General features: G+C 37.5%; 1 protein-coding gene across 6 annotated transcripts in view; it reads left to right on the forward strand.

Annotated features, from left to right (window-relative positions):
* The window catches only part of NALCN (sodium leak channel, non-selective), a 317,181-nt gene that overhangs the window by 12,473 nt on the left and 277,148 nt on the right, over window positions 1-27,560 (forward strand). For 3 of the 6 annotated variants that reach the window (XM_053890708.1, XM_053890599.1, XM_053890500.1), the window contains exons 2-6: window positions 5,725-5,871; window positions 7,216-7,398; window positions 23,188-23,271; window positions 24,422-24,561; window positions 24,644-24,772. In XM_053890708.1, coding sequence (XP_053746683.1) covers window positions 5,764-5,871; window positions 7,216-7,398; window positions 23,188-23,271; window positions 24,422-24,561; window positions 24,644-24,772 — 644 coding nt within the window. In that variant the 5' untranslated portion in view covers window positions 5,725-5,763. Of the gene's footprint in view, window positions 1-4,893; window positions 5,159-5,724; window positions 5,872-7,215; window positions 7,399-23,187; window positions 23,272-24,421; window positions 24,562-24,643; window positions 24,773-27,560 lie in introns of those variants that run through there. The other 3 variants (XM_053890552.1, XM_053890639.1, XM_019443959.2) reach the window with 3 other exon arrangements.

Raw genomic sequence — 27,560 nt, forward strand, 5'->3', positions numbered from 1 at the left:
AATGTGTATATGGAAAGATGCAGCAAACTTGTTCAAATACAGATATCAGTGGTTGTTTTGGGTTCAGTGGCCATTTAAACAAAATAACAACACCAAAAAAAGAAGGAGAAATAGGAATACTTGAATTAAGAATTAAGATTGTATTGCTCAAAAAAATTGATAACACCAAATTAAGTTGTCTCCCAAAATACGTGGTGATACCTTTCTCACCTACATTGATACTTAATCTAGAAAGATGTGCTTTTACCTGTTTACCTGGCAGGGGCTCGCACATATGAGGATGTAAATGAGGTTAGGAGAGAAGAGAGACATGGAAAGGCAGGTGTTTGAAGGTGGTGTTTATTTACAGTTAGGATTTTCTGTGCATGCATATTTATTGACAGAGAAAGATGTTCACAAGATACTGCAAATGAAAAAAACACAGCTGGTTACAAGGCAGTGTTTAAGCAGCCATTTAAAAATAAATACATGCATGGGAAAATATATATGGAAAAGAAAACAGCAGAGATACAATCCATATGCCATTGGAGAGCAAGTGTCCCAGCTAAAAGAAGTGTCATGAGGAGAGGGAGTGTATTTGACTATTGCTCTGTTTTGCCCAGGGGCTGGCACAATGCGTCCACTCAGCAGCTACTTTGCAAAAACAATTGAGTGCAATTCCTGATGGTTTTCACTTTGTCTCTCATTTTGTTTGTATTTTTTTCTAATTATCCTGCAACAAGGCTGCATTGTTTGCATAACGAAAGTAGAATAAAAATAAAATGCGTTTCTTTTCCTTTAACTTAAGATGTAGGTATGTGAGGTCTAGGCAGGGACCAGTAGTCAGATGTCCTGACTTGTCAACTGAATCTCGTTAGCACAGATCCAGGTGCATGTTGGGAATCAACTGTTCAACAAATATCCCTTGCCCAGGGAGGTGGTGTGGAGCCAGCAATAAGGTAGTGAAAACATAAGAGTATCATTAGGTGGAGGTTGAAGAATCAGTATGCACTGGTGACATGCTCTCCTTTAATTAAACGTGTCGCCTGTGTCAGGAGCACGGGGCATTGGGTTTCTAGGAGGAAAGAGACCAAGTGTGCTTTGTTAGTGCTAAATTCACATCACCTAACACAATGGTTGGGATAAAAAAAATTTTAATGTTTATTTATTTTTGAGACAGAGAGAGAGAGAGAGAGCAGGGGAGGGACAGAGAGAGAGGGAGACCCAGAATCCAAAGCAGGCTCTAGGCTCTGAGCTGTCTGCACAGAGCCCGATGCAGGGCTTGAACCCATGAACCAGGAGATCATGACCTGAGCCAAAGTTGGACACTTAACCGACTGAGCCACCCAGGCACTCCTGGATAATTTTTTTTTTTAAATATACGCAAGCATGAACGAATGAGAAGCTTCTGCTAGCAATGAAGGCTGATTTTCCAAAGACATAACACTAAAGCGTGGGGTAAGAAGTCTGAGAGATATCATTGCACATTTTATTTTTTTCATTTCCTTTTAAAAACCCTGCATGAGTTGAGTTAGGGAATACGAAGGATTGATGTGGGATTGACAACAGATCACTAAGAGACCCCAGCTGGAACAAAGGAGCTGAGATCACTGAGAAAGATTGGAGGTTGGAGGATGGGGATGGGAGTGATGAGACGCTTGGCCAATTCAAGTGGAGCCTGTGGATGTGAGCATGACCAGAAGTGCAGGTAAAGCTCAGTGGAACTAAGCGTCCTTACAACCTACAGTTCGTTAAGGCAGGCAGTCCGTAAGCTCTGAATGCTTTTGCTGTTCCCTGCACGAGCCACAGTGCCTGATATCATGGTGAATGTGCAGTCTTTTCTGTGTGAATGAGTGAATGAATGGATGGATGAATGAGAAATAAGGGGATAGGCTGAGGTTTTCTGGGTTACAGGAGAGACCGTTAAGTGTGTTGGGAAGTTGGTTTCTATTATAAAGAACGGGACATAATAGAAAGGCTGAAAAGCTGATGTCGGTGGTAGTCCAGACCTGAAGCCCACGGCCAAGCAAGGACTCTAGTAATGGGGCAAATGTGAAGGAGGCCATGTGCACCAGGACGGAGAATCTGTGTAGTCCTTCTGCACATACGAGGACCCGAAGAGCTCGGAGTAGGAAGATCTGGGAATTGAGAAGAAAGAGTGAAGCACGAGCATGTGGGACTGGTATGGACCTGTCCCAGTGATTTTTAAGTGATGACAGTGTTGGTATGGCCTGTGTCTGGCCTGCAAAGCAGCAGAGTAGATCCAGGACTCAGGATCCAGATACCAACAGATGGTGATGGAAACTCTAAGAACAGATGCTCATTTAAGGGGTTAAGTACAGAGGACAGACACAGGGGATGACAGGTGAAGGACATACTGTAAACCGTCATTTAGAATATGGAAGATTCAAAAGAGTTTAATGCAAGCCCAAGAGAGTTACAAGGAGAAGAATTGAACCATAGTGTTGCAAGCACTTTGCAGTTAAAAGAAAACTGGATATATCAATTGCAGTTTGGTCAAGAGAGAGCTGCAATGTCCTAAGCAAAGTGTATGCCAAAAAAGTAGAATGTTCACATCACAGAATACAAAACTGGATTTTAACCATTTAAAAGAGAGCAATGAACCCAAATAGTTTTTCTCCCTGAATTGCCGTTAGTTGTTTCCAAGTGAAAGATTTATCAACGAACATATTGTAACTGTGCAGCCTTCTCCTGCTATTGAACTATTTAAATACCAACCACTTTTAATAAGGGCAGAACAGCTACCAGAAGCCTTGCCTTTTAAATTTAGTGCACTGCCTTATGAAGGGCACTTCTTTAAGCAGAAAAAAAAAAGCATTATAAATACATAATAGTGATAAGGCTAAGATACACAGAAACGATTTCCTATCAAAATAATCAGCTTACCTGGGATACTTAAACATACCTGCTGGTCTTTAATGGTGGAGTAATAGGTTTGCTGTACTTGGTAATATTGTTTCAGCATGAATGAATGTGTAAAATCGTAATTGCTGTGCAGAAACAAAAGTTTTTATAATCAATTGCCTCAAATTAATTTTGGACTCTTCACATGTTTGTAACATTAATTCGTTTTACTACTTGAGTGCTTTACCTAATATTTAATATTGTTAAATTAGCCAAAACCTCAGTGATGCAGGAGCTAGTTGTTGAGTTCTAAATGTATTTGTGGATTAACCAGGTTCTATGAGAGTTTGAACAGATGGTTTTCTTGGGCTCTGTTCAATTTGGTGGCATTTTTGCAGTAGGTAAAGTTTGGGACAAAGTGTATGACAACTAATTCATTATAGGTGCACGGTTTTGATGGGTCAAATGTAACCAGCATAGAGATTAAAAAATAAATAATCTTGGATGTCTAGTTCTTTAGAAAAAGAAATCCATAATGAAAAAATCGGCTTTGCTTCAGATGGGATATTTATAATAAAAGGTGCATGAAATTCATATGCGAAGGTATCACATTTATACATCAAAAGTTTTTCAGACTGTAACTTATGGTCAGATCATAAGAGCAATAAATGGCCATTCATAAATCTCCACTGACTCAGTGAAAAAGGTATTATGATTAGTGGCTAGGTCTATAAAATTTTCTTGTATCATCTTCAAACAACTTTGTAAAACCACTCTTTATTTCCTTTGTGTTGTGTAATCTTGAAGGATTTCTTAAAGATTCAGTATCCTGTTTTTGGGTACATAGGAGCCTGTCATTCAAGAAGCATCCCAAATTGAGGCCACCAGATGTTTGCCTCCATAGTAAATCAGAGAGCAAGCATAATTTGAATATTCTGCATATATTTACATATCGATGTCAAGAGTCCCTAACTCCAATTATGTAAAATAAAATTAATTAGTGCAGCCTACTGCAAAGCCCATATTCAAATCCAATATTCAGGGCAAGACAGCCTGGAAATACCTAGCACATCTTAAAGCCAATTAGCTTGATTTCTTCTGGGAATCCAAGGGCTGGGCAGACACACCTACCTGGTGCATCCAGGAGAGCATGGGCATAGAAGGAGGTACCCAGACACAGAGAATCAAAGTCAAAGCTGATTTGTCCTGAGCTGCTGTGGTTTGTTCTCTTTCCCAATGAAAATCGCCATGGCATATATTTACAGAGACTGCAGACACATTTCTTGTTATTCTCATGCTCCCCCGAGAATTGAGTGGCCCTCGTTGTCCCTTTAGTTAGAGTTCTTCATCTAGCAGATAGGAGAGCCAGTGCCCCTTCCTGGTGTTAAAACTACTGTGTTTTCCTGACTCAACATTTCCATGGCTGTTCGCCGCCTGGACCTTTTCCCTCTCTTACCTGCCTTTCAAAATCCTGATCAGTCCTCAGCATCAGTTCGGACCACGACAAGCACTTAGGCTTTGTAGTCAGACGAACATCTTTTACATTTCAAGTTTGCTTGGATGGGGCCTCAGTCAAGTTATTAACCGCCCTGAGGCTGGCATTTCTCATGCTTGCATGAAAAGACAAATGCTTCCTTTCTATTGTCAGTTGTAAAGAAGAAGTAAAAGATTATTGCTAAGTGTGCAAAACATAGTATATATCCAAAAAATGTTAGCTTTGCCTCTTCCTTTAAGACTCAGTCCAGGTGTTGGGACACCTGGGTGGCTCAGTGGGTTAAGCATACAACTTCAGCTCAGGTCATGCTCTCACAGTTGGTGAGTTTGAGCCTCATGGAGGGCTCTCTGCTACGGAGCCTGCTTCGGATTCTCGGTCTTCCTCTCTCTCTGCCCCTCCCCGGCTCTCTCTCTCTCTCTTCCTCTCTCTCTCTCTCTCTCTCTCTCTCAAAAATAAACTTAAAAAAACAAAGGATTCAGTCTAGGTGTTAATCAAATGAGAAGTCTGTGGACTCAGGGTAACCAGGCACCGCCTGCCTTTGTGTCTCTTCTCAGATTATATTGTACTTGTTTGCTGTTCATGTCCTGAGGGCCCGGCATAGAATAGGCCCTCCTTCAATGGCTGCTGGACTGTAGAAAGTGATAGCCACTGGATAGAAGGAGGTGACACATATAGCAAGATGTGGATGCCTTGGAACTGTGGCGATTGAAGAGGCAAGCAGGCATCTCCTCTCAGTCTTCAGTGTGATTTGGATTTACTTCAAGATAACTGGAAGGATTGATGCAGTCACAGTTTTCGTAAAAGACAGAAAAAATTAGAGTAGGTTCTGCCCAAGTCTCTCTGCCCCACATCCTCTGTGTCAAAGACAGCTGGGAACTCAGTTTGGAACTACCATTGGAGATAGATGTTTGTGAATGTCACATTCAATTAACTTGGGGGGAAATCCTGCGAAAGATCTGAATATTTCATCTGGATTGGTCACCTGTGCTCTAGCACAGACCGCCTTTAAGTGGGGACAGCTCTGGATGTATGAACATAGACCTCAAAAAAGTTCCTACTAATGCATGTGTCCTAAAGGGCAAAGCTAATCTACCCCAGTTCACCTAGACTAGTGCTCTCTAAACTGGCATGCAAATTGTTTATGAAGTGCACAGGATGATCTGTTGTGTTGAGAGAGAAGAAAAAATTCAAACTTGGATTGATGTTTCATCTCATGCTTTTAAAATTTCTATTTCTTTTTCTTTTTGCATGTGCTTATCATACACAATATAATCGATCCTGTGTATAATTAATGTATGCATATGATTACACGGGGGACTCTGCTTTGGAAGTCATCGCGGTCAAGATGGTTTAGGTGACTAACATAACTGTCTCTCTTCTTCCAGACTGCAGTTTTGTACTTGCTCACGAGAGCTAACTCCAGCATGCTCAAAAGGAAGCAGAGCTCCAGGGTGGAGGCCCAGCCAGTTGCTGACTTTGGTCCGGATGAATCTCTGTCAGACAACGCTGACATACTCTGGATTAACAAGCCAGTAAGTTTCTTTTTTGAAGAATGGAGAAGCACATGCTGATTGAAAAGGAAATTTGATTCATATAATTCAAAAATCATGTACCTTTGGCTTTGAAATGACTGTTTGAGCTGTAGTAGAATATGGATGAGTCTCAGAGTCTGGAAGTTGAGAGCAATTCAGACGGAATAAAGAGGTGCCGCTGTGAGTTATTCACATAGGAAGGTCTTCTGGGTGGCCTGCTCCCGCCTCTCCCCCCTCCGTCATGCTGTCCTCAGCGTAGCGATAATGCCACTTCTCAGTCCGATCCAAAGCCGGAGCCCCAGATGAGTAATCTGTTCTATCAGACTCCCTTTACTCATGGTTCTCAGTGTGCATGAATCTGTGAGGGGATAATCGAATGTTTGGAATTAAAAGTTGTCTTCTGAGTTACAAGTTTTGAGTAGAAGTAAAGGTTAATGAGATAGTGCATAGTGCCTCTGAAGAATTTTGTCACCTTTTTTGCCTAATTAAGGTGATGAAAACTTGAGGGGAACATTTGGTACAATGTCACTGGACTAGATAGTGTAGCAGCCAAGAGGTAGAATGGCATGTTCCTGGGTCTTCAATGCTCATCTCTACCACACAGAGTAAGCTCCACTGTATTAGTGAACTCACAGCAGAGGCAGAAGGAAGGGAATGAACTCTTACACTCGCAGTGATTGTCTTTCCCCTGACCTGGGTAAATATCATCTGCCCTGTCTCCCCCCGCTTTCTGGTCTTCTTCTAAGCTGCCCTCCAGACTACGTGTCTGACATGCTCAGATTTCTCCCTACATTTCCATTTCTGTTCACATTGCCCTTTTGCCTTACAGTCATTGAAACATTCCTATTACCTGCATTGCAAATTAAAACGCATTAGTGTTACACTGAAGACTCTTTATATTCTGGCTCTAAGAGCCCGGCAACTGTTCCTTCCTGGATGTGCACACTGTCCACTTGAGCCTCAACATTGTCTTCCTGTTCCTCCGAGATATCCGGCCAGTTCACACGGTTTCCCTGCCCCGAGGCCTTTCCCAGCCTCTGATGAGTCAAATCCTCCTGCTTCGTTAAAGGCTGAACTACATGACCACAGAAGAGTCTCTTAAACTTTCAGTCCTAGTGTGTTCATGTGGACCGGAGGCTGCTTTCAGCATTAAATGATGTAAAGTATGTGAAAATATTTAGCACATTGTATGTACTGAACAGACATTAGTTTCCTTCTTTGTCTTCACCATCCTGGTGAAATATTTTAATCTCAGTATCATGGTTTCCAAATAGTGTGGCTTAGAGCACAAGTTGAAGATAGCGTTTTATGGTGTCACGTGGTAACTTTGGACCATTTTTGCAGTGGGTTCACTCCTTGCTACGCATCTGTGCCATCATCAGCGTTATCTCTGTCTGTATGAACACGCCCATGACATTCGAACACTACCCCCCTCTTCAGTATGTGACTTTCACTCTGGATACTTTGTTGATGTTTCTCTACACCGCGGAGATGATAGCAAAAATGCACATCCGGGGTATTGTCAAGGTGAGTGTTTTCTAACCAAAATGCATGGAGAATCTGTAGTTTAATAATATTTTCCTTTTCGTCTCAGTAAAACAAAAACATCTCTTTATCCATACTGAAGTTTTTAAAAATTGGGCATAACTCCAGGGATTGGTGAAAATATGATGCCTAAGAATATTTAAAAAGTGAAATAAATTGTGTAAGATGCAAAGCCTTGGGTTATCCAGGAAGGAGCTAGATGGTCTGACTACTGGCTTCATGGCCAGAGTAGGGTTGATTCTGCCACATACAGGTGAACCCGTGGCCTGATGCAGTGACCAGCCCACGTGTGGTTCCTGTGGATTTACAGGATGCAGAATAAATGTTACATGATGAAGTCACAGTGTGATGGTGTTCAGAATGTCTTTAGTCCGAGGTGTCCTGAAGATATAAAGTGGTGAAGAGAAAGGACATGAGATGGAAAGCAAGAGTATAATAAAAGGAAGTTGTGGCATGCAATTGGCACCATTGGGAGACAAAAAATAAATAAAAAGGAAAAGAAAGAAAAAGCAAAGGAAGGAAAGTTCTGTCTGAAGATATCCCTTCTATACCACTGACCTTCACACAGAGGATAAAACTATGTAGATGACGTGTCTAAAGTATTTGAAATTGTGCTATGTAGGGAGTCAGTGGTGTGATGAAATTGCAGAATGGACAATAAAGGGTCTGTGAGTGACAGATTTGACTCAAACCTTAGCTCTTTCCTTTACTGGCTGTACCAGCATCTCCAGTTACATAATTTTGGTAGAAAAGGGCCTTATTTTGTACAAGGATTTTAAGAATCTAATGAGATGATGCATAACATGAACTTACGGGTCACTGCTTCTCTTTGTACATAATTCATTGTGCGTTATCCTTAAAAGAGAGGGATCACGGTCAATGCATTACTCTTTTCATTTTTAACTTTTTGAAAATCTTTTTCTTATGGAAAATTTTAAGTTCACACAAAAGTGAAGATTAGAGTTGTAGTGAATCCCTATAACTCAATATCAACAATTATCAATATTTGCCAGACTCTATTCATTTTAAAGCAAATCTGAGAAATCAGGTCATTTCAGATGTAACTCCATATGCATTGCTGGTAAAATGTTTAAACCATTACCATTGTGCTATTATTGCATCTAGCAGAATTAACAATAATTTATTAATGTAGGCCAGTACCGATTCATATTCATATTTTTCCCAATTGTCTAAAATATTTCCTTTTATAATAAGATAGCTTCTTTGAATCAGGTCTCACACAAGCTCCACAAAGGATATTTGTTATATTTTTAAAACTCATTTAAGTCTCTTTAAGCCCATTAGTTCTCAACTCCACAAACCTTGCAAAAAAAAATTTTTTTTCATATCATGGATCCATTGGGAAAATGAGTCTTCTGTAGAAAGTTCTACATTCTAAATAAATGGTGAATTGCTTCCTAGTGGTTCCATTATTAGTTTCTCTATATTCCATATTCCCAGAACCATTTTGACTTTGTAGACAACGATGTACATGGGCGCCTCTTTCCCCGAGTGGTCATCACAAAGTATTTTGTAAAACTTACAGATATTTGCCAATCTGATGGGTGAGATATGGAAACGCAGTGTAGTTTTAATTTGCATTTCTGTTTTGAGAGTGAGGTTGAGCCTGATTGTATGCAAAGGCCATTTTCAAGTTGTGATTATTTTTCATTCAAATTTTGGGTACTCATTGTGTTAGGAATATTAGCCCTTTGTGATGTAAATTGCATTTACTTGTCCCTACTTATCATTATCTTTGCTCATGGTTTTTCAAGCCACACACATTTCTTCCTATCCCAAATCATGTGCTGTCTTTCCATTCTACCAAGTCTGCCCTTGTGTCTTACAGGAGTGTTTTATACTTCTCCTTATATACATTTTGCACATTTTTTGTTATATTTATGCTTTGGTGTGTTATTTCATCTTTTTCCTATCAGTATGGGGTCTTATCTTCTATTAGCTATTGAAACTTGCTATTGTTCTTTTAAATGAAGGCTGTTATTTTATATGTTGATATTATTTCCTGCTACTTTACTAAATTTACTGAATTCTGCTTTTCCATTATTTCTTTTGGTATTTCCATATCATCAAATCCTATAAAAATAAAGACAGTTTTGTCTTTTTATTTCCAATGCATATGCTTCTAATTGCTTTCGCTTACTTAATTGAGTCAGCCAAATTTTAAAAAGTATTAGAGGTGGTGAACGTAGTTGCTTAACCCCTGGCTTCTTTAGAACATCTCTAATGTTTCCTCATTAAATAATTAGAAGGATTGAAGTTTGAAGTATGTATATCTTATCAGATTAAGTGAATAAACATCAATTACAGTTTTTGACTGTTGTATCATGAATAGCTTTTAAATTTTGTTGAATGATTATTTTTCTCTTTAGCTCTTGTAATAGGGTAGATTTCCTAGTATTGAGCCATCCTTACATTTCTGGAAAAACCTGAGTGGGGTCACGGCACAGTTTAATTCTGGTTTAATGTGCAATTTATTATACTTGCTATTATTTTCCTTCTTTTAATTTTGTCTGATCTTTGTCAGGATTTGATATTAGATTTTCCGTGTGTGGGGGGAGGGGTGCACATGCACTCCTATGCTCTATCTTGAAATTGTTTTAACTTCACGAGTTTGGTACAAATCTCCTATGAAACCATCTGGTCCTAGTGCTTTTTTTTTTTTTTTTTTTTTTTTTGGAGCTCCTTTCTATTTCTGTTTCTTCTATGGAAATTGTTCTGTCTAGACTTGTGTGGTCTATTGGGATCTGTTTGGTGAAGTTACTCTTTTAGGAAATTATCCACTCTTTAGTTTAATTTGTTAACATAAGATTGTTTAAATAATTTTAATTTTCTCTCTTTGATTAGTACTTTCTCTGAATTTTGAATCTTTTGTTAGAGTTTCTTTAGGTTATATTGGCTAGTATTGTTTGTTTTGTTTTGTTTCATTTTGTTTTAGATTAGCCAATTGGTTTACTTAGAATTAGCTTAATCGTTCTAACTCAATTTTTTACTTTTGCCTTTATTAATTAATTAATTTATTTATTTTTTGCTTTTTTGGTTTACTTTTTTAGTCTATTCCTAGATTTTTGAAGATGTTTCACATTGTCATTTCTTGAGATTTTTAAATATGGTACTTGATTGCCTCTGGTATAAATGTGACTATGAGACTGCTTTTTCCTTCTGTGTGATCTTTTCTTTTGAATACTGAGAGTCTTTCCTTTTTTAGTAAAGCCAGTAGCTTTATGAGAATACATCTTTTGTTGACTATTATGGATATAGGTATATCACATGATATTTATTTTATTCCATCCTGTCTTGTTGTTCTTCAGGATTTCTTTTGTATTCTAATTACTCCAGGATCACGTTTTGGTCATTTATTTCCATCATTTTCTTTACATGTGTTTTGTTTCATTTGTTTCATTTTTATCTTTTTTTTTAATTCTGTTTCCTTTACTGTACTCCCCATCTTGTGCTCCTTCAAGTTTATTTCCCTTTCTAAAATTTTTTTTCCATTTCTTTCTAATTCTAATTATTTCCTGAACACTTTCCTGTCTTTTTTTTCATAGTGTCCTATTATTTAGACATCATTTCTGTACTTCCCTGTTTCCAGTTTTGTGGTGCTTTTGCAGCATTTATTTTTCTTAATTTCTTTTGATCATTTTGTTATATACTACTGGAGTTTTTATGTTTTATATGTTTATTTTTTGTGTTTCTTATATTTTATACTTTATTTTACATATTTATATGTAAAACATACATCATTTTACATATTTATAAGGACTATGATCATATATGTAGTATTATATAATCTAATATATGATTATAATATATTCATAAGGACTCGGTCATAATCCTTTTGTTCTGTTATCTTTGTTGTTGTTGCTCTTGTGAAATGGGTAGAGTAGCTTCCATACGTTATCAGGTTGAGGATTCCCTACCCCGTTGTTACCATGAAGTATAAAATATATAGCTTCTCTGTGTGGTGACCATCCCAGGTCATATCTCTACCTCCTCTGAACTGCTGGTCCTCTTGTCTAATCCTTCCTATCTTTTGTCCCTCATGTCCCTGCCTTACCCACTTTGGATTCTACTCCAGGAGATTTTATTTAGCTTGGGTCTCTGGTCTCCCTGTAAGGAGTTTTTATTAGGTACATTTGGGAGATTAAGATATTCTGTTACCTCTTATCTTTCTGCAACCCTTTGGTGGGCACTTTGTTTTTATTACTTATTTTTGTTTTGTTCTTTTATGTTATATTCACCTCCAATTTGTAGACTGCTCTATTTACATTTCTAGGAATTTTGCTATGTATTCCCAGATTCACTTAGTGAGGCTTCCCCTGAGTATTTCACTAGTATTTGTTAGTAGTTTCAGTATGAAATTCTTGGATCAGCCATAACTTCCCTGCATGCTTTCCTTCTATAGCCTCCCCAAGCTGCGATCTTGAGTAGGTGTTGATACTGTCAATAGTTTTGGTCTTTATTTTGGAATGCATTGTCACATAGCTTTATTCAAGATTATGTCCATGAATATTTTTTTCTATGCTATCTCACTTGCTTTCGTTTCTTAGGAAATTTGGGAGATTCAAAGAACTACCATTATGATCCTACCCCAACTGAAGTCAACTGCTTAACCTTTAAAGCAGTTTATTTAGCATATACTTTGTGTTGGACACAGCTGCTTACTCTATGACCAAAGAAGCAAATTCTGGTTGTCTTTTTTTTTTTTTTTAAAGGAAGTGGTGGGAGGTCTCTTGAGCATATTGAGCGAATTCGGCACTGGAAGATCAAGCTTACACAGTACACTCCAGGGAGCTCTGCACTCAGGGCAGCAATGAGCTCAGCTCAGGTCACACATCACAGCAATCTGGTCCACATGCCACCACTGCTGACTTTGTGAACATTGCCCCAGGTTCTCTCTGTCTTTGTCCTCAGAAGTCAAGGTTCACAATTGTGAGAGTGAATATCTGATTGGCCAGGTTATATTAGGGTTTGGAGGAGAAGTCACGGGAGAAATGCAGTCTGATGCACCTGATAGTGGAGACAAAAAGGACAAGAGTGAAGCTGGAAGCTTGTCTAAAGATACATTGATTAATTCCCTGAACACTGCTCTCAAAGCGTTTGTTATTGCCTGACTTCCCGCCTTTGATTACATAGTCATAGTGGCCTTCAAAGAATTAAACTCCAAAGAGCTCACAAGTACTTTGGAGTTTGTAGTAGTTTCCTACTTCTTCTATAACTAATGACACAAATTTGATGGCTGAAAACAACAGAAATCTATTGTCTCACAGTTCTGTGAGGCCACAAGTCCAAAATCAGAATGTCAGCAGGGCCACGATCCTTCTGAAGGTTCTAGGGAAAACCCCACCTTGCTCTTCCTCACTTTGGGTGGCTCCGGGCAGTTTTTGAGATTCCTCAGCTTGTAGCTAGCTGCATTACTCCAATCTCTGCTCCTGTCTTCGTGTGGATTTCTTCCCTCCACTTGTCTCTGTGTGTCCTCACCTCTTCTTTTAAGGACACTAGTCATTGGATTTAGGGCTCACTCTAATTCCATATGACCTCATCTTAACTAATTACATTTTGGAAAGACCTTCTTTCCAGATAAGGTCACATTCTGAGGTTCTGAGTGGGTATGGCTTTGGGGGGCACACTGTTCAACTCACTGCAGAATTAGTTTCAGCTAGCCACTTGACCAGGCAGCTGCTTGCTATTGTTAGATATTGTAAGAAGCTTTGAAAAGAGTTTTCTGAAGTTTGTGGAAACTTCACAGAGTTTGTGGAAACTTCTGAGTTCTGTGGAAACTCACAGAAAATTGGGGTATACATGTAAAAGAGAAATTCAGTTTCAAGTTCAACAATTGAACTTGAAAGGAATCCTCAAAGCCACCGCAATCTACCACCACTGCATTTACCAAGAAACCAGTAAACTCAGAGAATCACCAAGAGCCTATTGTGAGTATAGTAAGCATGGCCCCCAGGAAAGGCAACATGGCTCTAATATGTGACCCACAGCCCACCGGGAAAAGTGCTGGTTCATGGGAGCAGTGGGCACCTGCCATACCTCAACCAGTGGATTTCAGAATGATTTGAAGATTGTCTAGGTTTTTCACAAACTTGCTAGGCCAGTTATTTTAAACATTAGGTTTAGATATGTCAAGGTACTCAAAATTGGTAGCTAAACCAGGAGGTCAACTTGGAGGAAAAGTGGTCTTGTGAGGGTGGAGGAATTTTTTATGCCACTGTAACTTCACGCCCAGCACAGCCTAGCCCTGTTTTTAATTCTGTGATTCCCCAGAGGGCCTCGGATGACCCTGGCACTTGTGTATGTTGGCTATTCAGGCAATGACAATCTCTGAATATTCTGGATGGATTACTTTGGGATTAAAATCACCATGTGTTGATTTCTTTGAGATTCCAATTTGAATGAACAAAAGCATGACATTTCCTAGAGTAAAAGTTTTGTTTCTTGAGTTATTTAATAAATTAAGCCTTGGATTTCACATCATGAAAATGACAGACATTTCACTGTCACAGTCTAATGACAAGAAGAACAGAGGTAGACTTAATATATTCATGCCAAGTGAACAGAGCGCTGAATGAACAGAGGTTTTAATAGTTCAAATATTAAAAGTCAAAGCAGTCATTAAATAAAATATTTGCTTTATGACCAGTTTGTTTTCAAAATGCTGTTATTGAGTCATGTCCAGTGTCTTCTGACTTCCATCAATATTTGGATGATGAGCTATTGACTAAAACTAAAAATGTTTTTTTAATTTTCAGTCTGTAAGAATTGAAAATTGAAAATAAACATCAAACACAGATTTCTATTTTTCATTTAGGAATATTTGTATTAAACACAAATATAATGCAGATTTTAGTAATGCTGCATTGCTAACATTATCTTGAAGTAATCGTTACAGCTTCATATCTCATTAAAACTGGTGTTCAGTATTTAAATGCTAACTGACATTTTGATTAAATGTAGTTAAATAGGAAGTTTGATGTTCCTGAACCAAGCTTTAAATTTATCATCTCACTGAATTTTCACCCTTGTACCCCCCACTGCAGAAAGCCATGACTTTATTATCATTTTTGTAACACGTATTTCTGCAAACATGCATGTTATGACAGATACAGACCAAAGAGTATATTGGACTTGAGATTACATTCTTGTATTTGAAACTTAACTTACCTTCTTTTGGACATATACTCCTTTGGACATATAAGCCAGAAGTGGGATTGCTGGATTATAAAGTATTTCTGTTTTTAATTTTTTTAGGAATCTCCATATTTTTTTTTATAATGGCTGTACCAGTTGAAATTCCCTGCAACAGTACACAGGGTTCTTTTTTCTCCACGTCCTTCCCAACACTTGTTATCTCTTGTCTTTTTGGTAAATCCTAACATATATGCAATAATATCTTATTATGTTTTGATTTTAATTTTCCTGATTATTAGTGAAGTTGAGTGCCTTTTCATATACCTGTTGGCCATGTGTATGTCTTTTTTAGAGAAATGTCTATTCTTGTCCTTTGCCCTTTTAAAATCAGGTTATTTGTTTTCTTATTGAGTTATAAACATATGTCAACAACTAAGTTGTACACCTTAAGTATATACAATTTGAAATTTTTGGATTATATGCTAAAGCTGGGAACAAATCTCAGACTTTTCATAAGACTTAGTTTTAGCGGGGGTCCTGGGTGGCTCAGTTGATTGAGCATCTGACTCTTGATTTTAGCTCAGGTTAGCATCCCATGTTCTTGGGTTCAAGCCCTGCATGGAGCTCTCTGCTGTCAACACAGAGCCCACTTCGGATCCTCTGTCTCCCTCTCTCTCTGCCCCTCCCTGCTCATGATCTGTCTCTCTCTCTCAAAATAAATAAATGAACTTTAAAAAAAAATACTTAATTTTAGCAAAATATCATGTTGCAGTAAATTTATGTCGTCAATTTAAATTTTATTGGCCTTGTATTTTTGTATTTATAAATTTGTTTTGGTTTTACAGTTGAGGGAGAAAGATGTAAGTATTTAAGTTAGTCCATAATAAAATACATCAGCCCATATAGGGGCTGTATGATCATTTTCCAGAGGACCTCAAGTTTGAATTACTGTGCTCTCATTAATTAACCCTGCTATATTTTTTAAACTTTTATTAAACACCTGTCTGCTAAAAAACTTGTGTTTTCATAAAATATTTCCATACTCTCTCTACCTTAATTCATTGGCCAATAGCACTACAGTTACCTCTCGATTTTTTAGTGACTTTACCCAGAAAATTTGCAAACACGTGCTGTGTTTGTTCACTTATAGGGCTTAACACTTGTGTTTTTTCCACACGTATACAGGATCACTATGAATGTATATGTGCATCTCATATTCTATTTTAAGCATCAGGTTATACTTTTGTTAATAAGATTTTACATTTTTTGTAACAGAGCTGTACAAATATTTTGGTTGGAAATCGTACCATATGCACTGATTTCACCACGATATTTCTGAGGAGCAGTCAGATTTAGTTATTAAGTGATTAACAGCAATATGTCATGTGTCTTCTGTTGGAAGAGTATGAGTGAGTCGGTGTACACATATGTCAGGGATTTGGGGAATTCTGGTCTTTTATTTTTGGAAGAGTGTTTTCCACGGGTAGAACTATATTTGTCCATATAAAATATTGATAGAAGCAAACCAGTGTGCTGTGCTCATCATCATATACAATGCTCTAAAATTATACCTAGCCTGCTTTGGCAATGTTATGGTACACCTAAAATTCCTACCTAATGCTTAAGAGAATGTGATCCACTAATCACCTAGTTTATAGAATCACCTGCAGCAAGCCAAATCCAGAAACTTTAGTTTTTGAAGCAAAAGTCCTGACACTGTGGCTTTCTAGTATTGGTCACTAGTTTTATTGACCTAGTGTTTTGTCTCATATGTTAAACTATGCATAAATATATATTCAAGATCCTAAAATTTTAAGGTGCTTAAGATAGAAGTATAATATAAATATAAGAGAGAGTTATATTGTTAATCCCAAGTACTGTTTCCAAGTTTCCGTTTAATCAGTTGGCAGACGTTGATTGGACCACTTGTAATGATATCACCACTGCCCTAGGAGAAGAGACAAAGAGCAGAACTCCACTTTGTGGATCTGACTTGTAAACCACTTATGAGCACCTCTGAGTTTCTGCATCTAACCTATTCCTGCAAATATATTTCAGCATATTTGCAGAAAACAGGTGCCTGTGTTCCATCAGTTTAAATGGAAAATTAATAATGTATTACAGAAACCCCGACCAACTTCTCCAAATATCACTAAATTGTTCTCTAACACCGTATAATTCCCCCTCACATTTCTGTATAATGAACAACATCTAAAACACCTATTGCTCAGTTATTTGTACTTAAGGAATTCAGGAGTGGATGTTTTGTATGCACCAAACAAGAGTGGGGTCATGTGCTCTTATGTAAATAAGCAAAGAAATAATATGCAAAAGGACTATCTGTCACATTTGATTGAATCTATGAGGTCATCCGTTGTAAGGTGAGGCATCACGTTATAGTCCCTAGGAAAGAAAAAGTGCTTCTAATTACACTTTGATTGTAAGATGTAAGATTGTAATGAATGCAATCAATTGATGCAATTGATTACAAGATACATCCTAAATTTAGAAATGTTAAACTATGTTGGGGTGGAGGGGGGTGGATAAGATGTCTTAAAATTGTTGAAGCAAGATCAAATGACCTGAGTTCGTAGACTTTAGTCCCTGGTCCCGTGAAAAGCTAACCCTCTGAGGGAAGATGGGCAGAGGAAGATTGTGATTCACTTGACCCTTATTTGTGAAGTAGATGATCAATGCCAGGACAAGATTTAGCCCAAAAGAGCAACAGAGCTGTACCTACATTGTACCCAGACCTTCTTGAAGGATTTATGGGCAGCTTCAATGTTTCCACTGGCACACATGCCGATTCATTATAGAGATTTTCTAGTAACATAGTGATCTGGGGACAAATATTTTTGCAAATATAAATAGTGAGAATTCAGATTGAGAGACACACCTTTGTAGTTTTGCAAAAATGCTGTAATGGTGTTTTGTAAAACATATGGGGAGAGAGGGCACAAGAAATAGTGAAAAAGTTTTCTTGGGGATATTGGAGAAGTCTTGAAGAAAGAGGAACGTGAAGCCAGTGTCCTGAGTAAATGTGGTCTGTGGCAGGGGTCTTGGGGGATGGAAGTAAAGGGTCAGTAAAGGTACATGGGAGACTCAACTCTGAGAGTGACCTGATCTGCTTTGGATTTGAGTGGTTCACTCCAGAGGTGACATACTCCGTGCACTGCAGGAGAAACTGAGGCAGGAAATCCTTCTGGCAAGAAATGTCTTCAAAAATTTTTGTTTGAGGTATGTATTATTTTAAGGATTTCACAGCTTTTATAATGTTCCTCATGCTTGAAGGTCTGCCAATTCATTGCCACTCCCCAATAATTTGTTTCTAATTGCCTCACCACTAATCCCTATTCTGAGAAGCAGTCTAGCTCACCAAGTCCCTGGAGGCAGAAATAAACCATTTGGGTGATAGATGTTTGTGTTGTTGCAGAACATTCCATGTATTGCAGACTGCAAATTCTTCAGACAATCCTTGTTTGTCTATTTTTCATGTGGCAATAAACATAGGTAAAAGTAACATGCATGCTCTGAGCACTATTGAAGTGATAAATAATAAGGCTAAGACACAGTGACAGATGGGCCCTGGGAATGGGGAACAATAAATCATGTGCTCAGGAAGCTAGACCAGTGCCTATCATTTTTGCAAAGGCAAACTGTATCCTTAGAAATGTCTTCAGATAAATGTGTTTGGTTTCTCTGCTTATTAAATACTTGCATGGCAATTTAGGTTACTCTCTTATACTGTATAATTGATTGGCAGCCTCTGAGTATTTACCTTTGTAAAAATTGACAGACAACTCTTGAATAACTCCTCAGCCACCAGCATGCAGATTTCTGCCTCAGCATTGTCTGCTCTCCATTTTTGTGGATGGAACAGGCAAATTAAAACCTTTCTGCCATATTTGAGGTGTTAACATTTCTTGAGTACCTGTATGTTAGGCTCTGGTTACATATTCTGGAGGTAGGGAAAAGGGACAGCTTATAACTTGCGAATATAACTTGGGTGTTAATACAGGAGGATTTTTTGGGGGGCGCCTGGGTGGCTCAGTCGGTTAAGCAACTGACTTCGGTTCAGGTCGTGATCTCACGGTTCATGGGTTCGGGCCCCACATCGGGCTCTGTGCTGACAGCTCAGAGCCTGGAGCCTGTCTTGGGTTCTGTGTCTCCCTCTATCTCTGCCCCTCCCCCACTTGTTCTCTCTCTCTCTCTCTCTCTCTCTCTCTCAAAAATAAATAAAATGTAAAAAAAAAATTTTTTAAATACAGGAGGATTTTAAAAGGATATGGACATAACCAATTATGATTAAAAGTCTTTGACAACATGAATGAAAAAAGAGGCAATTTGGTAAATGTGTCAGACACAAAATGTATTATGAGATTACATTTCAAAGCATCAGATTCAAAGTCTATGTATTAAAAGTTGTTTTAAGGGCACCTGGGTGGCTCAGTTGGTTAAGCATCTACCTTCAGCTCAGGTCATGATCTCACGTTTTGTGAGTTCAAGCCCCAAGTTGGGCTGTCTTATCTCAGCAAAGAGCCTGCTTTGGATGCTGTGTCCCCCCCCACTCTTTCTCTACCCCTTCCCAGCTCACATTACCTCTTTTTCTCTCAAAAATAAATATTTTTAAAAAGTTGTTTTAAGCTTATGAAGCCTTAGTGATTATCAATAGTGATTAACATGATATCAATTTCCATTCAGTCATATTTGCAACTACATTATAGTGCACAAAGTATATGCACATTGACCCGATTCCCATTTGCATGGCCTGTAGCCTTTCTTCAGTCAAACTGTATGCATCCAGGAAATACCCAAAAGCTATCTTATAATTTCATCTGTGGTCTTTCATGATCATATAGGAAAAAAGTCGTAACTTTTAGATATTAACTTGAAAGATAATAATACATCTTTCTCTCTTTGCCAGAAGTCAAAGAATCATTCCTGTTAAGGAACAATACTAATTTCAGTGAATGGATGCTTAAATGGATGCATTCATGAGGCATATGAATGGACTTCTTACTGTATGCATTGTAATCTGCAGAAACTCTGTAAGACATCATATATACGCTTATCTAATTCTTTGATATCTTCTGGTTGTCACACTCTGTGCAAGGTGCCCGAAATTGTCCAGTCACAAGGTGTTACTAATCTTCAGAAAAGACTCATTTGCAATGAGGAGAAACTATTTTTTAATGCAACACCAGGGAATATGTTTAGAAAAGATTTAAGTGGAAAACTCAAACTTCAAAACTGATAAACAGGAACTGATTAACAGGAGGGAGTAAATTGTAATTCATTAAACAACCAGGTGGGAATTACAAAGGACGATTCTGGAAGTTAGACAATATGAACCTTTTTAACATGTATGGGCTGAAACGCTGCTTGCTGCATTATGTGTGAGCTAAAGCATTGATCAGGGTGGGCTGTGGTCAGATCAGAATCTGAAGGAAAAAGTTGGCACAGACTTGGGAGGATTTTTCAGGAAGATAGGACAGCATGAATAATGAACACGAAAAGAGCAAAACTTACGAGGTGGAGGGTGAGGTCTGAGTGTTGCTCGTCTTTGTATCCCAGCTCACTGTACTGCCTATTAAAGGTTTTTATATATATTAAATGCCTCTTGGTAACCTAAGCCAAAAAATAATACATAAAACTTATGCCTAGTGGACTATTTCACCACCATACCAATATACCACATCTTCTGTATCCATTCATCAGTCAGTGGACATTTGGGCTCTTTCCATAATTTGGCTATTGTAGATATTGCTATAAACATCAGGGTGCATGTATCCCTACAAATTGGTATTTTTGTCTTCTTTGGGTAAATACCTAGTAGTATAATTGCTGGATCGGAGGGTGGCAAGGATGTGGAGAAAGTGGAGCCCTCTAACACTGTTAGTACGAATGCAAACTGGTGCAGCCACTGTGGAAAATAGTATGGAGGTTCCTTAGAAAGTTAAAACTAGCCTAAGTTAAAAGTTAAGAACTAGCTTAAAATAGTTCTCTGTTGCATCCCATAAAATTTCAGTTTTCATTTTTGGAATTTTTTGTGTTTTTTTTTAAACAATCACAACTATGCCTCATTCTTAAAATAAAGATCAAGTGATATTTTTGTCTCTTTCTGCCAACATTCCAGTAAAAAGTACATTTGTTTAATAAAAGTCAATTTGAAAATGTACACTTATTTTTCTTCCTAGGATATATCAACATATATTGTATATTTAACCTTTTTTTCTAAAAATTTTTTAATATTTCTTTTTGAGAGAGAGCATGAACAGGGGAGAGGCAGAGAGAGAGGGACACAGAATCTGAAGCAGGCTCCAGACTGAGCTGTCAGCACAGAGCCTGACGTGGGGCTCGGACTCACGAACTATGAGATCATGACCTGAGCTGAAGTCAGACACTTAACCGACTGAGCCACCCAGGGACCCCTGTATATTCAACATTTTTTAAAACTGAGAATGTAAATCACATAAGGGTAGGAGTTTTGTTTTTTTTTTTCACTCCTTTCATTACAGCCTTAAACACTGTCTAGATCATGAAGATATTCTATACATTGAGTGAATGAATGAACAATAAATTTGCTTAGTATATTAAGAAACTCAAGGGAATCTTCAAAGTGCAACTTTAAGTAATTTGTATTTTGTCATCCTTTTGGATATCAACTGAAATTAGACTCATAGAAAATTCAATTTTATATTGGCTATATTGTCTACATTTAGATTATAATTAATTCATATTTTCAGCTAACTATGCAATATACCAGGCAAACATGACGCTTATAATGAAAGATGTTTTGTAAGGTTTTGAGGGCAACTATCATATCCTTAAATTATTTCTTCTGTATGTGATGTGTGTGTGTGTGTGTGTGTGTGCGCGTGTGTGCATGCACATACTCAGAACCAGTGGCTCTCTGAGGTGCTATTTTTCTCTTCTTCAGGTTTAAATCATCATATAACGATCATAACACTTAACAGGTCATTGTCCTCATGACCCAGACCCCAAGACTCAGGGTTTACTTTCATATCTCTTTTGTGAATCTTCTCAAGTACATGAGTTACCAAATTTGGTGGATTCTCTCACCACTGATAAAATTATTTAGGCGTTTGGGAACTAGCATTGTTTTCTTTAAACTCTCCATAGAATTAATTTTCCTGTCTTCCCCACTATGTTTATAGGTTTATTGTAAGTTATTCTATCTTACACATTAGCTGCGTGTGTACATATACACTTTTCTATGCAAGATTGTTTTGTGTGTATGTGTGTTTGTGTTTTAGTAGGCATTATACCTCCTCTTTTTAAAAAATTTTTTAATGTTTATTTATTTTTGTGAGAGAGAGAGAGAGAGAGACAGAGACAGAGACACAGTGCAAGCAAGGATGGGGTAGAAAGAGAGGGAGACATTTCAAAGAGAATCTGAAGCAGGCTCCAGGCTCTGAGCTGTCAGCGCAGAGCCTGACACAGGGCTCGAACTCATGAACTTCAAGATCATGACCTGAGTCAAAGTCAGATGCTTAATCAATTGAGCCACCCAGGCACCCCAGTGTTATACATCCTCTGTGTAAAGTAGATGATTCCTCCGTGTTACTAAGCTGAATTTATACTTCATCTCTGAGTCAGATAACTTTTACTAAGTGGCTTATCATACTGTTAGTTTGGTGAATAATAAAAATTATTCCTGGAAACTTCTCAAGGAATCTTTTTTGATAACTTATTTATTACTAAGGGTGGATGGTTCTGGAAATTATGTACAAATATCCTACAACACATTTCATCATTTAAAAAAAAATCTTGGCATTCTGTTCCTATTTTTATTTTCTAAGCAGGTTCAGTAAGAGTTGGTAATAATAGATGTCACTGAATTCAGAATTGAGTCCCATATATTGTGATGAAACTAGTGACTTAATGGGGCAGTTCTAAGAAAGAAAAGGCCTTTCTATTTAAGGTTCCAATTCTCAACTAATGGAGTTCTCTGGTTTGTTATTTGAAAGGGAAATTTTTTTTAATTCCCATTTTTTAAAAAATTTGCATTCTAGTGTCAGAGTAGATTGATTATTCAAAGATGAAAGTAGTGTGTCTTTTTTATCACATATGATTCCAATTACAGTTGAAATCAATATATATTTGATATATTTACTACTGAAGGCAAGTGTATTCTTCACTTTTAATGTAGCTCACGGTGAATTCGTGGTTAATTTCCTACTGATGGTGGTTGGTTCACAGTCTGAAAGGCCTTCATGCTGATCCCTGTGGCTCTTAGTTCTTGTAGGAAGAGAGCTGGTTGGGGGCTTAAGCTGCCTACTGAGTAGGATGGCCTCTGGTTTCTTAAATGGTAGAATCTGTGTGGCTAAGATAAAAAATGATGATGATTTCCATTTGTGTGAACTTAAAATTTTCCATGTCTCACTCTGCAGTCACTTGTGTTTTATAAATTATTTTCTTTATATAAAAATGCTTCATTTAAAATGCTAAAGGTATTCCTTTGGAAAGTGTGTTCAGCTATGAAACAAAAATTATGGATAGCTTATACCGAATTAACATTTGGCCCTTCTTTCCACAGATTTTTTTTGAAGTTATTAATTTTGTGTGATAACTCCACATGCAATTTATTTTTAGGGGGATAGTTCCTATGTGAAAGATCGCTGGTGTGTTTTTGATGGATTTATGGTCTTCTGCCTTTGGGTTTCATTGGTATTGCAGGTAATTAAAACTTTTAAATTACAAGGGGGTATTTTCCAAAATGTGCATTGTTTTGCATTGAAAATCTCAATAAAAATAGTAACAAATATATGTCAAATGTCATAGTGTAACTTACTACAACATTATGTTATTTAAAATGTTTATGAGAAAAAAAACCATAACATTTTAATCATTGTCTGTCACATCTGTGAATGACTTTAATCAGTAATGAACATCAATACGACAGCAAATTACTTCTTACTAAAAAGGTGTAAAAATATATTTATTGAAATAAAGGAAATTTAATTTAAAAATTCAAAATCCGTCTTTTATGTGACTGAATCCTCACTAAAAACGGCTGAAAAGTGTAGATACATTGGGATGAACATAAAATACTATATTCCAAATAGAAAATGCCTTACTATGAGAAATGGGGAACATATATTAAAAAGGCCTAAAGGTGGGACTTTCCCAGATAATAGAATTCATTTCCATGCATTCATTCAGGCTTGATTTTGCATTTAATTCAACGCAAGTTACCATATTCGTCATTAAAAAATTTAGAATAACACAAATTCACATCCATCCCGCAAAGTCATCATAACGCTTATTGAAGATCTCTCCTTATTTTTATAAAGCTCGCCTCTCCAACAGTCTGATTTCATCCTGCATATTAATGTGTTCTTTTCCATTTAATAGCTATTCTGTGATTGACAGACGTTTTCTAATTATCATTTTGCCTCTGTTTAGTAAATGGTACAATTCCTTTTTATTTTTTATAGTAATTTTAACCCTTTCTCCACTACTTCATGTTCTAGATATTTTAAAAGTTCCACCAAAGAACTTTTATTATTATTATTAGTGAAGACGACTTAGCATACTTGCTCTGTATCCTAAGTTGGCATTTGTTTTTGTAATAAAAACTGTGCTTTGATGAATTACATGGGAAATTACTAAGAGCAGTGGCATTTACATTAGTTTATGTATTCATTTTCTCTAGAGATAGCTGTAGCTTCCAGGTGGACTCAAAAGAAAATCCATTTCAGTGGAAGAAAATGCAGGGCCAAGCCCAGAGTGCTGGGTGAACCTCCTGATACCATCTGTGTTTGCTGTGACTGCAGACAATGCTAAGGGAAGCCCTGAGCTTGTTTATTGACCTCTTAATTTACAGGTATTTGAAATTGCTGATATAGTTGACCAGATGTCACCTTGGGGCATGTTGCGGATCCCACGGCCACTAATTATGATTCGGGCATTCCGGATTTATTTCCGATTTGAACTACCAAGGACCAGAATTACAAACATTTTAAAGTAAGCACTGTTTTTATAGATGTTAAGGAGGAAAGTCTAGGACATTTTTGTAAGTTTTACCTACTTTTCCCTCCCCTCCTAGGCGATCAGGAGAACAAATATGGAGCGTTTCGATTTTCCTACTTTTCTTTCTACTTCTTTATGGAATTTTAGGAGTTCAGATGTTTGGAACATTTACCTATCACTGTGTAGTAAATGACACGAAACCAGGGTAAGTGTATCTACTAACTGCATTTTAATCTAGGTGATTAACAAGAAAGTTTCTGCAATTCTTAGGAGAAAAATCTGTGTCTAAATGGAACAAAAAAGTATTTATGGGCTCTGTTCTATATTCTCTGCTTCCTCAAAATTTTTTTGTCTGATTTTTTAACATAAGTATTCAAGACAAGCCAGACTGAAAAAATGTAAACCTGTGGGCAGAAAGACTAAGCAGATTCCAAGTGTGCATTTGGAGGTTTTCCTCGGAGTGACAGAAAGAGGAGCGTGCTGCCATAATACCATCTGAGTATTTTCATCTCTTATTTAAATAAGATGGAAATGAGAAGTGGTGTAACTACTTGGAAAAACAGTTGGGCAGTTTCTTAGAAAGTTAAACAGACACCTACCATATATTCCGTTTATTCCATTCTAGGTATCTTACCAGGGGCAATGAAAACATATATCCATAAAAAAAGACTTCTACCTAGTGACTGTATTTATAATAGCCCAAACTTCTAAGAACCCAAATTTATACCAACAGGTTGATGAATAAACAAATTGTGGTTATATCCATATGATGAATACTATTTAGCAATAAAAAAAAGTATGAGGAATTGATATATACAACATCTTGGATGAATCTCAAAATAATTATGCTGAGCGAATGAAGCCAGATGAAAAAAATTACATATTCTGTGATTCCATGAATTCAGAATTCTAAAAAATGCAAGCTTGTCTGTAATGACAAAAAGGAAATCGGTGACAGCCTGGGAGTAAGGATGGGGATAAAAGTAGGGGTAACCAAGGGGCATTAGGAAACCTTTGAGGTTGATTGACATGTTCATTATCTTGGTCGTGGTTCTGTGCACTTAAAATTTATCAAAGCTGTACATGTTTTAAAAATACTTATTGAGAGAGAGAAAGACTGAGGCAAGGGCAGAGAGAGAGAGAGAGAGAATCTTAAGCAGGCTCCGTGCCCATCATGGAGCCCATGTGGGGCTCGATCTTACAACCATGAGATCATGACCTGAGTTGAAATTAAGAGTTGGATGCCCAACCAACCGAGCCCCCCAGTCTGTATATTTTAATATGTGCAATTTATTCTATGTCAGGTATATTTTACTAAAATGGTATAGAAATGTCTTAGTGTAAAGCAGAAATCTAAATTTCTTCATACAGTTAGACAGTTGATTGAGCACTCTTTATTTTGTGCTGTTACCCACTGAATTTAACGTGACTTTTCTCATTTACTAATTCCCTGTTTATACTGGGTTTGTACCTATGGACTCTGTTGTGCTTGATTGACTACCCCTGTTTAACTACCCCTTTACCCATATTACACACTCTAGAATTTGTTTAAATTCTAACATGGCTGCATACATGGGGTCTGTTTCCAGCTTCCAGCCTTACACAAGCTCAGAACCCTATTATCTGCATCTTGTGGGCATTAAAATCCAAGCTCTTGGCTCCTGGACACTTAATGCCCCATTCATACCATTTTTCAATGCGTGTATTTCCCTGTCTCTAGTTTTTAGTTCCCTCTTACCTTTTGACCTTTTGGAATGTATTTTTCTTTCTTGAAAGCCCAGATAGGCATCTTTAAATGTTACCATTTATCCAACCGGTCCACTTGTTTGTAATGGAAAGTGTTGAATTTAATACAGCCCAGTTTGCCGGAACTACCCTCTGGCACTCATAGCTATTTTTCCCCCCCAATTTTTCTCATTACCTTGTGAAGTCCTTGAGGACACAAAGGGAGAGGGGTGGAGAACATTCATCTTATGTCTCGTACTTAGTCTAGCGCAGAGTAAGTACTTAGTAACTGTCTATTGAAGGCATGGTGCACAATACATTATATTTACACAGATAATAATAACATTGTGACAAGTTGATATAGAGGAGGAAATTTAAAACAGAGGAATAAAAGCAAGTTTCTAAATAGGACAAAGGAGAAATAGTTAAAAAGTAGAAAAGCACTGTTGAAAGTGGAGAGAGGCAGTGAACTAGCACAAATATGGTGAGGAAGTTGAAGGAAGAGGTGAGTAAGGGGGCTGTCTGTGTGGGTGAGGGAAGAGACAAATGTGTGGAAGAAAACCTGTAAGTAGTTTTTTTTTAAGTGTATGTAGGCTGTAAAATATGTCTAGATTGTTCCATGAATGAATATGGAGGTGGGAAAAAGATATTGTGTGGGTGGGAAACAATAGAATAGAGTTGAACAGAGAAAGCTTCCGGATAAGAAAGCCTCTGTGTTCTAATAGCAGTGAGCACAGGAAGCTGATTTAAAGTTTCCATTTTATTAAAAATCAAGTCAGAATGCGAGACTTCTAAAGCATGTTAGAATTGTAAAACTACTTGGAAGATCAGACATCCTGCTGGCAAACCTCATTTTGACACATAAAGTACAATACAAATGGTGAAGAGGGATAGGAGCACCTCTGACCTCAGGGCCCTTGCATCACTTCAGAAAGTGCTCTTCACCATCTCCTTACCATATGCAGTACTAGGACATGAATGGCAAAGAAACAAAACAAAACAAAACAAAAAACAAAACAGCAAACAAAAAAAGCCATTAAAGGACCTCTTGTATTCTGAATATTAGCTCCAGCTCATTACTTAATCCTAAAAATGGAATTCTCTATGAAGAATTTCATACATTTTGGCAGAGTTTTTGGTTACTCTAGACACAGCAGTTATGGAAGAATGTCTGCATTTTCTCTCTTTCCAGTATTTATAAAATCTGCCCATTAGCGTTATGTCCATACACATATATCTTGCCTTCCTTTTATGTGACAGTTTACTCT

Source organism: Panthera pardus, unplaced genomic scaffold (genome assembly GCF_024362965.1).
Source record: "Panthera pardus isolate Hobbes unplaced genomic scaffold, ASM2436296v1 HiC_scaffold_1, whole genome shotgun sequence".
In the NCBI taxonomy this organism is placed as follows: domain Eukaryota; kingdom Metazoa; phylum Chordata; class Mammalia; order Carnivora; family Felidae; genus Panthera; species Panthera pardus.